Source organism: Camponotus vicinus, unplaced genomic scaffold (genome assembly GCF_025532165.1).
Source record: "Camponotus vicinus isolate PSW18456_S1 unplaced genomic scaffold, iyCamVici1.0 SCAF_1, whole genome shotgun sequence".
Taxonomy (NCBI): domain Eukaryota; kingdom Metazoa; phylum Arthropoda; class Insecta; order Hymenoptera; family Formicidae; genus Camponotus; species Camponotus vicinus.
This window is the reverse complement of record NW_028141945.1, coordinates 19495506-19508473: the sequence shown is the minus strand read 5'-3', so window position 1 is coordinate 19508473 and position 12968 is coordinate 19495506. Positions and strand designations below refer to the sequence as shown.

General features: G+C 31.6%; 2 protein-coding genes across 3 annotated transcripts in view; one reads left to right on the top strand and one right to left on the bottom strand.

Annotated features, from left to right (window-relative positions):
* The window catches only part of Tpst (tyrosylprotein sulfotransferase), a 375255-nt gene extending 370047 nt beyond the window's left edge, over positions 1-5208 (bottom strand). The window contains exon 1 of the mRNA XM_083078154.1: positions 4446-5208. The gene's annotated coding sequence lies outside the window, so the exon portion shown is untranslated. The remainder of the gene's footprint in view (positions 1-4445) is intronic.
* A 1785-nt stretch (positions 5209-6993) lies between these two features.
* Positions 6994-12114, top strand: LOC145959361 (gephyrin-like). Of its 2 annotated transcripts, XM_083078134.1 has the most exons (19): positions 6994-7116; positions 7578-7735; positions 7823-8022; positions 8098-8293; positions 8361-8420; positions 8503-8565; positions 8653-8715; positions 8799-8855; positions 8954-9016; positions 9122-9181; positions 9298-9330; positions 9407-9472; positions 9549-9788; positions 9855-9921; positions 10015-10120; positions 10276-10554; positions 10675-10808; positions 11176-11363; positions 11451-12114. In XM_083078134.1, the coding sequence occupies exons 1-19, from the start codon at positions 7071-7073 to the stop codon at positions 11670-11672; spliced, it is 2301 nt and encodes a 766-aa protein (XP_082934260.1). In that variant the 5' UTR covers positions 6994-7070; the 3' UTR covers positions 11673-12114. The 2 variants fall into 2 exon arrangements, with proteins under 2 accessions (XP_082934260.1, XP_082934261.1); XM_083078135.1 differs by lacking the exon at positions 8799-8855.
* The last annotated feature ends 854 nt before the right edge of the window (positions 12115-12968 follow it).

Genomic DNA, 12968 nt, shown 5'->3' with positions numbered 1-12968 from the left:
TTCTATCTCGAATTTGATCGCAAAAATTATCATTCGCTGAAAACGAGTTTTATGCATTGTTATAGATATTTTTCGATAGTAATTCTAATGTGTACATTAGAAAAAAATTCAAAATATTCAAACATTTGTCTAAAAATTTGCTTCAGATCCACGATTCGTGATAAAATTCTATTTTCCATTTATTTGCCACAATTTTTAATGGATATGAATATCCTGATATATATTTTATGACAGACACACAAATTTCTTTTTCAAATGCTTTTAAATTTTATATATAGCTACGAAAAAAATCATAATTAATATAAATATAATTCTTTTTCTGTTTTGAATTTGATCTCGAAGATTAATCGATCGCCCAAAACGAGCTTCACGCGTTATTTGAGATGCAAATTTGCCTTATACTCCAGTAACATACACAGTACATACATCTCACTTTGGATAATATATAATTACTCCAGCGACAGGATAACACATCCCACATCGTTACAACTCAATTTTCAGATAACAAATTCTTCAAGTTCCGACAACGGCAAATTATTCGAGAGACGTAAATGGATTTCGCTTCAACATCACGTTTTATACATTTCCCGATTTCGCGATTAAATTATACAGCCAATAATATTATATTCTCGTAATTTATTCTCGTTATTTACCATCGTGCTCATATATCAACAGTTTGACATTATCGAATGAAAGAGTTCTACTTTAAGGCGGATTGCATAGAATTGAATTACCCGTCCAAGTAAATTTAAACGAGTAACGAGACTTTTTAAACGATTATGCACACATGGTTGTAAATATGTACCCTACAGCTTTATCAAAGGCTTATAAAACCGTAACGTAATAAGGCGCTGCTGCGGAAAATAAGAAATAATTTCCACGACCGCGATAAGCTTACTCGGGATGCGATACGCGTAAAGTAGTTAATTATTCTTATCGCGAAACGCGAATAAAAGAGGGGTGGTCGACGAAAATTAGAAACTTTGCGACACGTTATGCAAGTCATTAGGAACAATCGCCGCGTCGTACAAATCATTAAGAAAATCCCTTTCAGAGCCCCCTTTAGGCGGTCCGTAATATTCGAAACAAGTTTATTTACAGTAGAAACTTGTGGGAAAAGAATCAGAATTCATATCGAAATGCGTGGCACGTAAAAATGAATAGATTTCTATCTTGAATTCTGCGGCCAATTATCGTCTAAAAAAAACGCGAGGGAAACATTAATGAATTCTCTCTTTCAATTACGTGCATTTTGCGTTTTCCGGAAATTAAATGAAAATGTAATGTCGATGTAAAATCATATATGCGACTCAACACCATCGAGCGAAAAAAAAAAACGTGGCTCGTTTCGCATAAAACTGCGGATATTCCGATAAGGAGCAACTAGATTAGCCGTAATGACATGGAATATTTGTATAATAGTGCTTCTTTTTTAATAGAGGATGTAGCGAGGGCGATGAAGAAGTAAACGATAATTCCCGGTAAAGCTTGCGGAAAATGACTCGACGGTTTTCCTTTTGGATTATTTCGCTCCTCTCCTCTTTTCTTCGCCTACGGTTTTCGCGCTATTATTTTTGCTCGCTAGCTCGTATAACGTTTATGATGTTGACTTACCCTGGCGGCGCCGTGATATTTATTTTGCGCGTCGTTTCCAAGCTTTACCGCGTCTTTCATATGGTACTGTGTTAGCTACGAGAAGCTTGGTTAATTTCGCGGCGCCCTGAGAATAATTTGTGGCACTTTTCCGCGAAAGATACAAATGTACTTTGTTCCGTGAGAGAGATAAAAAGAGACGTATCATATGCGTATCTTCAACTGAACCTTCTCTCAGGACAGGATTTCTTTATTTCTGACAATAGTGTCTAATAAGGTGAATTAATGAACACGTGTAATTGATGGATAAGCATGGTTGCGAAATTTTGCAATCTAGTCGGCTCAACTCAAATTTTTGTAGCATCAATCTTGTATAATAACTCGTAATAATTTATTTGAATTAAAAACAAAATATATATCCGTTTATTTATACATTGTTTTAGTGATAAATTAAAATAATAGAAATATATTTTTGTATCATGTATCTAAAAGAATAAAAAGGTAAAATTTTTTTCTCGGGAACTACATATCTCTTTAATCAAATAATTATGTATACATTATTTCCATTTAAGGATTAATCTGTGGTAAGCGATAAATATTGCAAATTATTGTTCGCTGAAATAAAATTTAAATCCTAGCTTTTGAAACTAATTAATCACTAACTAAACTAATTATCGAGGATACATCAACAGGAAATTAACAAACAGAGCGTACGCAAATATTTGATTTGTAATGCAATCGATTAGCACGGCACTGCATAATAATACGCTAAAATATGTATGTCCTGCTCTACACAATACCTATATGCATCTGAAATATATGTGTCTGACATATTTGTAACAAATTAATTATAAAATGTTAATATAATTATAAAAATATTAATATAATTATAATGGAAATAGCTTTATTTCCTCACCGGGAATTAGTCATATCGTGAGATACCTAAAATTTCTCTATTATACTAATTTAATTTCGTTTACACAGAATATGCTAGAAAATTCCGTCCATTTATTTAATTTTAATATTGTAGAATTTTAAATGAATTTACAACCTATTTTTGGGGGGTGAATTTCAGGGGAACATTTATATCATACAATCGCATAACATTAATATTAACATTAACAATTTAAATGTAAATTAAATGTAGTTGTAATTAAATATTGAAGACAAAGTTTGAGAAAGTAAAGTCCATTTAGATGAATAATAAAGTTTCATTTATATTTAATAGTTCAGCTAAATATCAAGTTTAGTTCGCAACTACATTTTCGAACATTTATATTTTAAAGTATATTTTATCAGGTTGCTAGCACGTCTTAATTAAAGTAAAATCTATTCTGATTGATAAGAAATTTTACGAATTAAATAAATAAGGCTATTAAAATTCAGATAATTTTAGTTTCTATGATTCTCTACTAGTAGTTGTAATTTTTGCGGTGCGTTTGCCTCTTTGCGTAGTAAAAATCAACATCGCAAACGACATTGCGAATATATTGTGACAAAATAGACAAACTCCCAATGAGACTAGCCTTGAGCAAATATTATTCTATGTAAAATTTAAAATCAACTTTTAATAAAATAGTTATAGCAAGAAAAATTTTTATAAAATAAAATTCAGAAATACGAAAATAATCAATGGAATGTTAGTCTCTCAGTGTTTAACTTGGAGCAAATTTAAATAGAACATTAATATCAAGTTTAGATTTGAAAATATCGAGAGTTAATGTTTAAAAAGAAATAATATGTATATTTGTATTCTTGTTTTCATGAAAGAAATATTTTGTCGCGAAATTTATTAATTTATATACGTTAAGAAATATATATTTATACATATTTTTATGAATTGTTAAAAAATATATTTTTTTTTAATCAATTTTATAAATAATATTATTTAATCAATTTTATATAAATTAATATTTCAATAATCAATTCACACACGTGAATATTATAATTAAATATACAAGTATATTTGCTCGCTCTTTCTCTCATGTAATTTATTTTGAAACTTTAGATGCAAAATGGTCTATGTTTACCGTTACTAATAAGTCGTTTTTTACGTGTTACATTCCCAAGGTGTACCTCGTAACTTAAAATCTATTCGCGTCGCGACTTCCAGCGCTGTATCGAAAGAAAAACATTCGAGATTTGAAATACAAATATGCTATCGTACACATAAAATATATACACATTAATCCATTTGCGAAATTGTTGAAATTGTTATTAATCGCGAATGTGTCTTGTTTTTATCCAACGCTGTTTTCAGAAAATTGCGCATTGCGCGTCATCGACCTTCGCGCAAGGACACCACGCCATCTGACGCTCGCTCTCAATTTCGAGTCCTTTTCCCGTTTGAAAAAAGGCAAATTCGTCGCATGACGTAACGCGACAATTTTTGCGAGTCTCGTTATGTCAACGAGCGCCGATTTTTCTTTTTACGAAACGAAACAAACGACGCTCGGATCTTACGCGAGAAACTTCTCAAGAAATGTATGTCGTCGATTCAATAGACGGGGATTCCGCGTTTCTATTCACGGCATGGTCATCGATGCATCAGGTGTCAGTCACCCCGAGTCGTGAGAACGTCGAGTTTCGCGTGCGCGACGCACGCATGTCGCACGCACACATGTACGCACCATCTTCGTCGCAAGCACAATGTCAACATTGTCAACGCGACGTGAAAAAAAAAACAACAATCGCACCTCGCGATAAATCCCGCGAACGTGTATAAATAAGACAATCCTATTCAGGAAATAAGCGCGAAACTTGTCACAAAAATTTTCGTCGTCAAACATTTCTCAAGATACTCGCTAAAAATCTCTCTTTGATTCGGAGCAGAAACAACGATCACTACTTACCCGGTGTTGCGTTGACCGTGGCAATTCCGTGGCACTCGTGACCCGTCGTCGATGACGTCTTGATTCGTCCCGCGCAACCTTTCACCGTTTCGGCCAGGAAGATGCGAGGATCCTTCGGATTCCTTCGTCTTCCACAATGTCAATTTTTTTCCTCGGATCACTCGCGACGCGTGAGACGCACGACACAACACGCGAACGACACAACACGGACACGCGGACGCGGTGGAAGCGACTCCGAACGCTCCCCTCGGTCAGCTGTCACTGACTGACTGTACGTCACGCCGCCGGGAGGAGGAGAGTGGGCAGCCGCGAGTCGCGCGCCACCTCGCGGGGCCGCGCAGCACCTCGGACGGTAGCGCCTCCCGACAGATGGCGCGCGCGCTCTTGCGATATTCTCGATTTTAAAAGCGACTCCGAAAAGAGATATTTCGATTAAATGGCGATTAACTTGATCGTACATGCATAATATGAGAAGCGCCCGATACTTTTCTCTCGGCACTCCCGATATTATTTACTCTTACTTTATTTAGCGATATTTATTAAAACTTAAAATAATCGGAACACGACAAGCTAAAAAGTTCTTGTTCTCGTCTCGTAAATAACGATGATTATCATGGCACGATCACGATCGATCGAGTTCCTTCGATCGATCTGCGATGCTCCATCGCGTAATCACGTGGATATAATTATCACAATTAGTTTTTCGATTATAAATAATCGCGCACAACACACTTAAACAAGCGCCAAGAGCACTGGATGTCTCGACTTTGGACGTAGGTAGAACACTGTGGTCCGATTCCGAGATTCCTTGCATTTTAGGCGAATCAAACATGGCTGTCATGACGTAATCAGCTATTTTATATTAAACGTATACATACAGGGTGAGCCATTTTAATTAACGCACGCAATTATTTCGGAAACAAAGCATTTTAGAGAAAAATGTTTCAGACAAAAGTTTTATGGTTTCGAGGGGGCCATAAGATGGTATCATTGGTTTGACCTTGAAGAGTTATTTGAAGGTCACATGAAGGTCACCTTCAATTTCTTAAATGGAACCTACTATTTGTCATTGCATATTCATGTAGCTTATCTCGAGAGCTTTCCAAAACACTATAATTAAGTACCTTTTCGTTAAGTACTTTTTGAGTTATGAGGCTTGAAATAATTTCTTAATTTTACATAAACCGTAAAATATCTTGTAAAATATTCATTTTTCGATTATCTTACCTTAATACTTTTACGTACAAAATAATGAGAGGAATCAACTGGTGTAAAGAAAACACATAGTTGTTTTGAAGAAAAAATATATAATTTGCAATTAACAATTCCATATTTTTTCTTAAAAACAACTATGTGTTTTCTTTACACCAATTGATTCCTCTCATTATTTTGTACATAAAAGTATTAAGATAAGATAATCGAAAAATGAATATTTTACAAGATATTTTACGGTTTATGTAAAATTAAGAAATTATTTCAAGCCTCATAACTCAAAAAGTACTTAACGAAAAGGTACTTAGTTATAGTGTTTTGGAAAGCTCTCGAGATAAGCTACATGAATATGTAATGACAAATAGTAGGTTCCATTTAAGAAATTGAAGGTGACCTTCATGTGACCTTCAAATAACTCTTCAAGGTCAAACCAATGATACCATCTTATGGCCCCCTCGAAACCATAAAACTTTTGTCTGAAACATTTTTCTCTAAAATGCTTTGTTTCCGAAATAATTGCGTGCGTTAATTAAAATGGCTCACCCTGTATATACATATATATATATATATATATATATATATATATATATATACATCGAATGTAAACATATGATATATTAATATACGAATGAGAGTGTTGGGAGATAGTTGGGAGAAATTCTCGCAATTAAATATTTCAAACAAAATGTCATGAAAAGGAAGAAAGACGTGGGAGAGGGAAGGAAGTTTGCTTTCCTTTTCTTTTTTTGCGCACGGAATCCATACAATTTTAAAAATAGTCTGTCGCTCAATGGCTGCGTTCAGCAGGAAAAGCTGCTTTGCAACTGTTGTAAAATTCGTGAATCTGATTGGTGTATGCTCTTAGATTCAGTCAAAATTAAGAGCATACGCCAATCAGGCTCACGAATTTTACAACAGTTGCAAAGCAGCTTTTCCTGCTGAACGCAGCCATTGTCATCGTTAAAATCTGCTTTTTCGCGATTTTTAAAATGTATGATATTACCAAGAGAAACGAATTAATTATTTGATGAATATTTACTGAAAAATTGATGGTAACAATTATTTAATGACATTCGCGTTATCTCTACTTATGTTGTCGCATTTCATGAAAACTGACGCTCAAATAATTCACATTATGACAGACAGATAATTAATTTAATATTCTCATGATATAAATCGAAAACGAAACGAAAGACAAGATGATCGCCGCGTTTTTGTATGACGTATTAAGAACACTTGGAGGAAAAAAATGTAAACAATTCCTCATCGAAACAGTTTCTGTCGATATATTATTCTCATGGGTAAGCAAAGTCAGTCGATGAGTTTGGTGGTTGAGAACAAACACATATATGATCGGAACGATAAAAATTCTGCGGCGATCATATTAGCAAGTATCATAAAGAGATATTGAAAATGGCTGAAAAGACATCAGAATCAATAAAATACGGAATTCTAGCCGGTATGTTTATAACGTTTATATTTTCGATATAAAATATTCTATATACATGTAGGAAAAAATATGTGTTAAAATGTTATAAAACCTATTTGAAAAGATACGTTACGTACAAAATATTTTCATTACTTGTACGCTACGTTTATTAAATGCGAAGATTAAATGTAGCCATGTATGCTGTCCAATATCTTTGATTGTTATTATTATAATTTTACATATCATAAAAATATTTTTTACTTTTCTAATGTATTCAAATTACTCTCTACTACTAATGCAAGTATTTGAATCAAATTATAATTTAAGAAATACATCTATACGCTGTGCTTATCATATATTTTTTAAATTAATAAAATTTAATTATTATAATTATTTATTGTATGACAAAAACACATACACAAGCATACAAATATATACATATATATGTATTATATATATAAAGTTTTAGTAATTTTATTATAATTACGCAGTATATGCCGAAAATAATGTATGGGAAGACGTAGATGCAACAATTGCATATAATTGCGAGATGGACGAATTAATAAAGTTTATTAGAAACACATTTATGGAAAAACTTAATGCAGAAGTAACTGATGTAAGGTCAGAATTTAATGAAAGTGACATAACGGTAACTAGATATTTTAAATATTTTTTTATATTATTAATTTATATTATGTTTCAATTTATTATATTTTTTTTTATGTATATGATATAGGAAAAAATACGCTTTTGGTGCGATGGAAATGAACCTGTTGATACTATTTTTGTTATTGGTTATACAATTGATTATTTATCTTATGAATATGAGAATAATTCTGATGCAATTCAAGCGATTGAAAAAATTATCACTAAACAAATTACTAAAAAATACAAAGATATACAATTACTGGAGACATTGGAATGCCCGTTTCAACGGTAAATTTTTGTTTTTATATATTTTACATCTTTTTATTTTTTAAATTATATAACAATTTAAATGCATTTCTTCAGAAGTTTGTGTGGAAAGCGATATGAAACGCGAATCTTTAATTTCTTTGGCTTCTCTAATGAAGAAGTAGTAACATTCATCGACTCAATAGTAGGAGTCAAATATCAAGTAAGATTAATATGCCAGAGAGAAATGCAGCAAACTGTCCGTTCAGCTAGCTGTGTATCTTCTTCAAATAATAATAATAATGCAGATCAGGTAAGATATTTTTTATGTCTTAGAAACAATGTAATAATTTTGTACATGCAATAAAATATTTTTACAGGTAGACGAAAGTCAAATCAAATCCCATGAAGAAGCTATGCTTAATCCACATACAGAGAAGGTAAGATTTATTAAAATGAAGTAATGAGGGAGGGAAAGATCGTATGTTACGAAGTTAAACATGCAATTATGTCTCGTTATAGAAAAATATTAGGCCGAATGTCACATATGAATCTGCTTGTTCTTTAACTTCACCTTTAACGAAGGTAAAGTATATTTCACATCAAAACAATGAAATAATGATAGAAGAAAAAGACTTTATGAGATCATATATATAATTAGATCTTTTTTAGGAAGACGACATAAAGCAAAAGAAACGCCAATCTTCTTTTCCACCTAACAAATTTACAAAAATGGTAAGTCATTTTCTATATTAGATATAATGAAGTAACGAGAGAGAGAGCAAGATTTTCAAAATGTATAATTTGATCACTTTAAGATGGAGGATGTATCAAGATGCTATAGAGAATCTCAGCTTGATTTGTTTTCAGAAATGGTATTTTCTAGAAATAACAGAAATAAGAGAGAATAAGAGATTTGAAATTTTAATTATATTAATTTAATTTAATTTTTAATTATATTAAATTTTTTTAGGTACACGTTGATCAAGTCGCCGAACATGGCGAGACATCTCCTGCAGATTTAATTACAAAGCAGGTAAAATATTTTTTATATTAAAAACTTTAAATGAGAAAAAGAAAAATTTCGTAAGATTGTCTGTGTACAATATATTATTATAATTATAATTATATCCCTTTACAGGCAAATATTGCAAGTGAAGCCGCTACTGGCGCGGAATCTTCTTTGTCAATGAGAACTGAGGTAGGCTTTTATATTTTCTATATTAGAAAGGATAAGAAAAATATTATGAGATTATATACAATTACATACAATTAAATTTTTTCACAATTAATGATCGCGATTGCGCTATTGTCAAGAAATCTTCGTTGCCTGACATAACAATGGAGGAGGTAAACTATATTTTCTATATTAAACATAATAAGAGATTTTATGAAATTGTATATGATATTTTAAATTTCCTCACAGCACCTTAGCACTGCAAATCAAGACGATAGTGACAGTGAATCTTCTTGGTCTGAATCCACGTACGAGGTAAGCTATTTGTTCTATTAAAGATGATAAAAGAAATATTATGTGAGATTGCACATACAATGAAATTTCTTCACAGGAAGAGGAAGACACAATTACTGTAAAAGATGCATTGGTGGAAATACAACGAATAGTAAAGTCCGATGAACACGAAAGATTATATGAATATATAGATACAGAAGATGCTCACGGCAGAATATTAGCCGAAACCGTGCATTCCAATTGCAATGTACCAGCATTTAGAGCTGCCACTAAACATGGATACGCAGTATTGGCAAGTGATGGTGAAGGCGAAAGGCTAGTACTGCACAGAACTACAGTAAGTTGTGATGTTAAAAGCTTATATAGAACAACGGGCTAGAATTAAAATAAAAATTTTTTGCAGTCCGCCCCAGTATCTCTCACACCTGGGACATGCATGTATGTGATGAGCGGAGAGCGCGTTCCTGACGGTGAAATTTAATTACAAACTAACTTAATTACAAATTAACGCTTCTCTCTATTTGCAGTAAAGAATTAACTATTATTTCTGTAACTGATTCCAGAAGCAACAGCGGTTGTGTCAATTAAGGATGTAAAGGAAATAATAAGTGATAACGCGAACAATTTAATTCTGATAAAGATTAAACCGGAATTCGGGCGGAATATTAAGTACGAAAAAAATTCAATATTTTTCTATATATATATATATATATATATATTCTTTTCGAAATACTATCTTTTTAAATTCCTTATATTATTTTTGAATATTATCTCTTGAAATATTGTTTTTCTTTTCATCTGAACGCTTTTTATATATTTTAAAGAGATATCGGTAGCGATATACGGAAAGACAAAATAATTATACCTGCATTCATACGTATTGGTCCAGCGGAATTAGGACTTTTGGCGACTACAGGTCGTAAAAAAGTTCTAGTCATGGAACCTGTACCGATAGGTATATTGTCAATTGGAGAGTTCTTAGTGGAACCTGGAGAGCCTTTAAGACCGGGATTTGTTTACGATAGCAACAGAATAAGCCTAATCGCGCTATTAAAAGATAAAGGTTTTAATTTGATAATGGATTTCGGAATTGTGACACATGAGTGAGTGCATCGATATTTGTTGCGTAATTCTTGCTACATTATTATATTTTATTTAATATACAAACGACTAATATTTTTATTAGTGTAACAATGGTAGAATAATAATTGATATTTTCACAGTACACAATCTATAAGTATGAAAATCGAAGACGCTTTAAATCAAGTGGACGTACTTGTGACAATAGGCTGCACGAACGATAATGATTTGTTGAAGCCCATTTTAGTGAATAACTTTGATGCCACTATACATTTCGGTATTTTTATCTCTGAACCAAGTACACATTGCAGTAACAAAAAATATAAAGAGACGCGCCTATAGAGAGAATTATAAAAAATGTCTCATAAATTTCGAGAATAATAAAATTGTAGTATGAGTTTATAAAAAAATAAATAACGAAATTATTTGTCCGAAATTATTTTTTTCCGAGCAGCAATTTATAAGATATAAAAAGTTAAACTCACGAATATAGATGACAATTTAGCTTTAAATTATTCTTTATGATTCAAAAAAACTATTTCTTGGAATAAAAGATAGCAAGTGCTTAATTTTTCACAAAATTTCATGCTGCAATTTTATTATCCTCGAATTTCGGCACATCTTGTATACGTATATTTTTTCAGGAAACGTATTCTTGAAGCCAGGGAAATCGACGACGTTTGCAACATGCACGATTAATGACGAAATGAAGTATTTTGTATGTTTACCGAAAAATCCGGTGTCTGCTTTCATTTCCGCGCATCTGTTTCTCTTACCTATTTTGAACGGGATACACCGCATGTTTGAGATGCCTTGCAAAATTCCAGCTCGCGTAAGATTTGAAATTTGAAATGAAGGGAGATATTATGTGCGTATATGTGCGTATTGTTATAATATTGTTATAAATTATATTGTGTAGATACAGCAGCGATATATCTTGCATCAGCGTCCTAGAGCGACATGGGCGAATTTACAATGGAAAAAGCGGGATAATTTCGCGAGGGCTTATAGCAAAAAAAATCTCCGCAATGATAAGCCATTTAGCTGTCAAGCCGCTAATGCGCTCTTATTGCTCCCGCAGAAAACAGTGGATCGGAAAGTGCTGAATAAGTCATTTGTACCTGCGTATCCAATCAAATAATTAGGCGTTAATAACAGATGCTTCTAATTGACTATCATAAATACCAATTTATGATGAAACAATTGTGTACATAATTATATATATTCGATTACGTATATACTATATGTATATGTATTTATATATAAAGTGTCCGGTAATAACTATCGAAAATCGCTAAATGATACAGAACTTTTCTATTCAATTTAACACGTTCCACCTGTACACGAGAGGTGATACGGTTATTATTGAACACCTTGTATATATTAATATTGAATAAAACAATTATTTTATAAATTGAATTATAATGTGAATAAAACAATTTGTAAATAATGTTGTATGAGAAAGAAGACTTGTCAATATATCTCATAATTGGAGGAAAGAATTGGGTATATATAACATTGGATATATTATTTGCTTTATGTAAAACTTGGAATCATTTTCTCTTTAGCGAAGACAGATAATTGAAAGATTACAAACTTCTCAAACTTCACGACTTATTGTTTCACGACTTATATTGTTAGATTGTTGTAATTCAACTTCCAATTAAAATTCTATTAAAGTCAAGGTATTTCAAATTGACGAACAAATAATAATTCGTTATGATCTGAAATTTCATTTGTAAGAAAAACGTAGTTTAAGTGCTTTATAAAAATTGTTAATGCTTGTAAACATTAACATTTATATAATTTATACTTCAAAAATTGTTAATGCCTTAAAACATTAATGTTGTTAATATTTTAAACATTAACATTGATGATAACTAATCATCTTTTTGGAGAAAAAATATATGTTGTTTATATATCTTCACTTTTTTCCAATTTTGGATATAAGTCTCATAATGTAATTTTCATTCCACATTGTATGTATTGCGTAATGTGATGATAACTTTTATTTATCATTTTATCATTGAAATTATTTAAACAATAAAATTGGTATTTTCATATATTTGTCTAAAATATATTAATAAGTACATATTTTACTGTATCATATATTAATAATTACATTTTGCTGTATATATGCATTAATTTATAATACATTAAAAGTATTTCAATTTTTTTGGCAATAATTCAACATAAAATGTTATCTAAAATTTATAGAAAGGAGGATAAAAAATTATAGTAATACTGTTTCAAGAGAACTACAAAGAGAAAAAGAGATGAAATCGCATTAATATCACAAGAGTCGCATTTTTAATTTATTCCAGTATTCGAGTTATGTGCATTAATATTTTTTCTTTCTTCATAAAACTCGTCCGTTTTATTTACATTCTTTGCATTTTGCCTCTTTTCTGCCGTTTCTGAGAGCAAATATAAGTAA

Bases quoted from the DNA above. Each gene is read 5' to 3' on its own strand.
- LOC145959361 (XM_083078134.1), top strand. From the start codon at position 7,071: ATGGCTGAAAAGACATCAGAATCAATAAAATACGGAATTCTAGCCG. The intron at 8,716-8,798 runs GTAAGTCATTTT...GATCACTTTAAG, and splicing joins CTAACAAATTTACAAAAATG to ATGGAGGATGTATCAAGATG. The intron at 9,017-9,121 runs GTAAAATATTTT...ATCCCTTTACAG, and splicing joins CAGATTTAATTACAAAGCAG to GCAAATATTGCAAGTGAAGC.